Genomic DNA, 4,412 nt, shown 5'->3' on the forward strand with positions numbered 1-4,412 from the left:
CACACTTTTTATTTAAGAGTATGATAGTATTATAATATTATTAAAGAGATCCCATAATAATTTAATACAGCTTTTCTGCAGTAACCATATATTTTATTAAATGCTATGATTAATGTTTTATTTTATAATGTCAGAAACTTTGTTGAAGCTCATGTTATTCTTGTGAGAAATTGATTATATTCATGATACAAACATCAATTCAGATCTGATCTCAAGTTCATTTCCCATCGTGTTTTATTATTTATGCATAAAAACAATAGAGAAAAATTAATGACATGTACTTTTCACAAACATGATTCATGAAGAACTTTTCAATTGAAAGGAAATTTTGATAGTAATAATTCAAATGATTGATGTGACACTACAATAAAAACAGAAATGTACACACACACACCCTCTCTCTCTCACACACACACACGCACTCATACACACACACACTGATTTTACAGCTGCAGTATTAATGTCATGAAGAGACTCTATAACATCTCACTGTCACTGATTCATCATGCAGCTCAAAGCATTATGGGTAGAATCTCTCATCTGTCTCTTCTGATTCATCAACACAGTTTCACTGATGATCCAATAGAAACTTTAAACCCAGGATAGAGCGGCTGAGTGAATGTGGTCTGGACTGTGTGGATGAGGCTCACTGTGTCAGAGACACTGTAGAAGGACAGAGTTCCTGCACTGTGATCCACATACACTCCTGTTCTCCTCATGATGGACTTCACAGAGAGATCAGTCTCTATGTTATTGTGTCTGAATGAGTAACCGGAGGAAGAGCAGATCAAACTCAAGGACTGATCATTACGTCCAAACCAACACTCATCACCATCTCCCTTCCTGCTGATGCTCTTATATGACACCGATATACACACACCATCTCCACTCCACTCAATCTCCCAGTAACAGCGTCCACACACACTCTCTCTACACAACACCTGATACACATCAAATCTGTCTGGATGATCAGGATAGGACTGTTTCTCAAACACACCTGTCACCTTTCTGTTCTCCCCAGACAGAACAAGTTGAGTGTGTGCTGTGTTTGGATCCAGTGTGAGAAAACAGGCATCTGAACACAAGAACAGAGACATTAATAACAACAACAATCACTACAGATGTGTGTGAGTGTGAGTGTGTTTGTGTGTCTTTTCAGGTAATTAGACTGTTTTTCATATTGTTTCGACAATTCAATAATCAAAAGAAGTCATTGCATAGTTGAATCCTTCATAAAATATCTGAAACGTAATTAATGAAATATTTTAAGAGATGTCTGTGTTGTAATTGATGATGTTTTTTTTCCACTGATGAACTTAAACTGTCAGCTTATAATTCAAAGTGTTTACAAGAGGAAAAGATTATTAACCAACTACATTTCTGACACTGTCACACTACTGTGCCGGAAGGAACACGGAGTCGAGAATAATCGAGAGAGTCTTTATTAATCCAACATGGAACACAGGAGGAAGACACACATACGGGGGAAGTTGTGGCCTAATGGTTAGAGACTTTGACTCCTAACCCTAAGGTAGTGGATTCGAGTCTCGGGCCGGCAATACCACAACTGAGGTGCCCTTGAGCAAGGCACCGAACCCCCGACTGCTCCCCGGGCGCCGCAGCATAAATGGCTGTCCACTGCTCTGGGTGTGTGTTCACGGTGTGTGTGTTCACTGCTGTGTGTGCACTTTGGATGGGTTATATGCAGAGCACAAATTCTGAGTATGGGTCACCATACTTGGCTTTATGTCACTTTCACTTTCATACTGACTTGTAGACCCAACAAACACAGACTAGGACCTTTATACATAAGATAATTGGGAAAACACAGGTGAGAGGAATGACAACATTAATCGGGACATGGAACACTTGGGGAAGAAACTAGACACACCTGGAATCAAATTAACCAACCACGTGAGACAGAAACTGGGTCACAGAGGCAAACACACATAATGAGTCCAGGGGTGTGACATTACTCCCCCCTTCCGGAAGGTGCGACCTCACACCATAGAAACAACAGAGGGAGGTGTGGGTGGGAACTTGGGAGGAGGTTCCGGTGGAGGACAGACCCCCGGGAGGGGGCTAGCGTATAGAGTGCCAGGAGGGAGGAGACAGGAGGGACCTGGAGCAGGAGGAGCCCAGCAGGACCCAGGCCACAGCCATAAAGATGGCCCAAGGTGGAGCAGACGGTAGGAGAAGCCATGGAGGCAGAATGGCTGCCGACTCCAGGGGCCCGACCAACAGTGGCGGAGCAGTTCTCCGCGCTCACCCTGCCTGTGTCTTCCTCCCTCATGGCAGGCAGTGTTGCTGGCTCACACACCTGGACTGACATCACGGCGACTGGCTCCGCGGCAATCCTCAACTCTGTCGCTCTATATGGCGATGGCTCGTTGGTCGCAGCGGGCTCTGGCTCTCCGTCAGTGGCGGGCTGGGGCATGCGCTCCGCACATCGGGGAGATGTGGGTGGGCTGGGCTCTGGGTCCGGAGTGGACCTGGCGAGATCCTCCATAGGGCAGATGGTGAGAGGTGACCTGTTTCTCGCCAGAGTCCAGGCTCGCCTCATAGAAAGTGCAGAGTGCGTCGTCTGGGCAGCTGGTGATGTGAGCTAGCAACAGGAACTGTCTGGTATGGTCCTCGAGAGATCGTCCTTCCTGCTCCAGCAGGAGGAGGAGGAATTCGGAGCGAAGGAGGGGATCCATGAAACACTATGGAAAGAAAAAGGAAGGAAAACCGAAAAACAAACGGAGGGGAGACACACAATTTAAACTGTTTTGGTCGGGTCTTCTGTCACACTACTGTGCCGGAAGGAACACGGAGTCGAGAATAATCGAGAGAGTCTTTATAAATCCAACACAGGGGCAAATCCAACATGGAACACAGGAGGCAGACACACATACTGACTTATAGACCCAATAAACACAGACTGAACAGACTAGGACCTTTATACATAAGATAATTGGGGAAACAGGTCAGAGGAATGATTAAATTAACAGGGACATGGAACACATGGGGAAGAGACTAGACACACCTGGAATCAAATTAACCAACCACGGGAGACAGAAACTGGGTTTGTCCCAGGCGGAATGAAAAATCTGATACAGTCAAAAGATTGGATCTGTGCATTAAGCCTTGCAGTGTAAACACAGCCTCTCTCTCTCTCTCAACTTGGAGATGTTAAATGTGTTCTTTATTTTTATTCTGCAATAGGTTGCTTACACACACAATCCAATACAAGGAATGCTTTGCAATTGCAGATTTATTATATATTCTTAAATATTTTGCTTACACACACACACTTTTAAATGATTTATTTTTTTGTTTTCTGCCTCTAGAGAAAGTTACAGTGAAGTCTAATAATTTCAGTCAGAAAGCTAACAATTTGTTACAGATCATATTTTTTCTAAGCCACCTACCCATTTCTTTTTATCAAATACTACTTAGAAAATTAGGTTGGTTCTGGGGATGGTAATTTACTTGGAATTATTTGTGATTCATCTTTGTATAATTTTTATGACTTTTTACTCTCTTGACTGCTTGCACAGCTATTTCTGAATGCAGCATTTCCAGTTTAACATCTAGCAGCCTTGCAAGCAGAGAGATGTTCATGGAAAGGCAGATTATTCCAAAGAAACATTGCTATATATGATTTTACTTCCAGAAAATGGACAAAGCAGCAGTGTCTCTATGGTTTTGTTGGCAAAACCGTTTTAGCTTTAAAAAGCCTAAAAATAGTGACACGTACTTGTTTTATTTGGAATATACTGTATCTTTATTCTCCATGAGTTAAAAAGTTATAATTAAAAAAAAATACAAAAATTAAACCAATCCCAAATGATTCATAGTTTGTCAGCTTTATGCAGAGATTTGTCAACGATCAGACCAGCTTCATTTTTGTTTTCAGAGTCCACTAAAGTATCGCCACCACAGCACACTGTATGTGAAGATGATGCTACACTTCCAGCAGAACCAGCATTCAAAAGAAAGAGAGGTCTGATCATTTTTTTAGATCATTTTGTGATTATGGCTGACTGACAAGTACATATGTACAAGCTTATGTTCATAACACATGTAGGGTGAGACGGGGCAAGATGACCCTCCACTCTCAACCTAATTTGTTTTGATCATAGACAGCATTTTTGTCATTTCATCTCATTATCAACGTTTATGAATTTAGTCAGTTGAAACAGTTTTGAGGTTGATTTAGTTTTGTGTCACTGGAAAATCTATGACTGTATTTTGACATTGTCTATGATATTGTGTATTTGATTAGGGATCTGTGAACACATTAATATTTTCAGATTTGTAGAGTAAGCAATATTTTATTTTTAAGTGAAATTATAAAATTAGACCCCCCAGAATTGGCACAGAATTAAGGTTTAAATGTAATACTTATTATAATTATAATATTAAAT

At 41.5% G+C, this 4,412-nt stretch overlaps 1 protein-coding gene across 1 annotated transcript in view; it reads right to left on the minus strand.

The window, feature by feature from the left end:
• Positions 1 to 557: 557 nt before the first annotated feature.
• LOC109108898 (NACHT, LRR and PYD domains-containing protein 3-like) overlaps positions 558 to 4,412 on the minus strand; it is a 29,999-nt gene continuing 26,144 nt past the window's right edge. The window contains 1 exon segment of the mRNA XM_042746799.1: positions 558 to 1,075. Within this exon segment, the coding sequence (XP_042602733.1) occupies positions 558 to 1,075 (518 nt within the window).

This window comes from Cyprinus carpio, chromosome A4 (assembly GCF_018340385.1).
Source record: "Cyprinus carpio isolate SPL01 chromosome A4, ASM1834038v1, whole genome shotgun sequence".
Taxonomy (NCBI): Eukaryota; Metazoa; Chordata; class Actinopteri; order Cypriniformes; family Cyprinidae; genus Cyprinus; species Cyprinus carpio.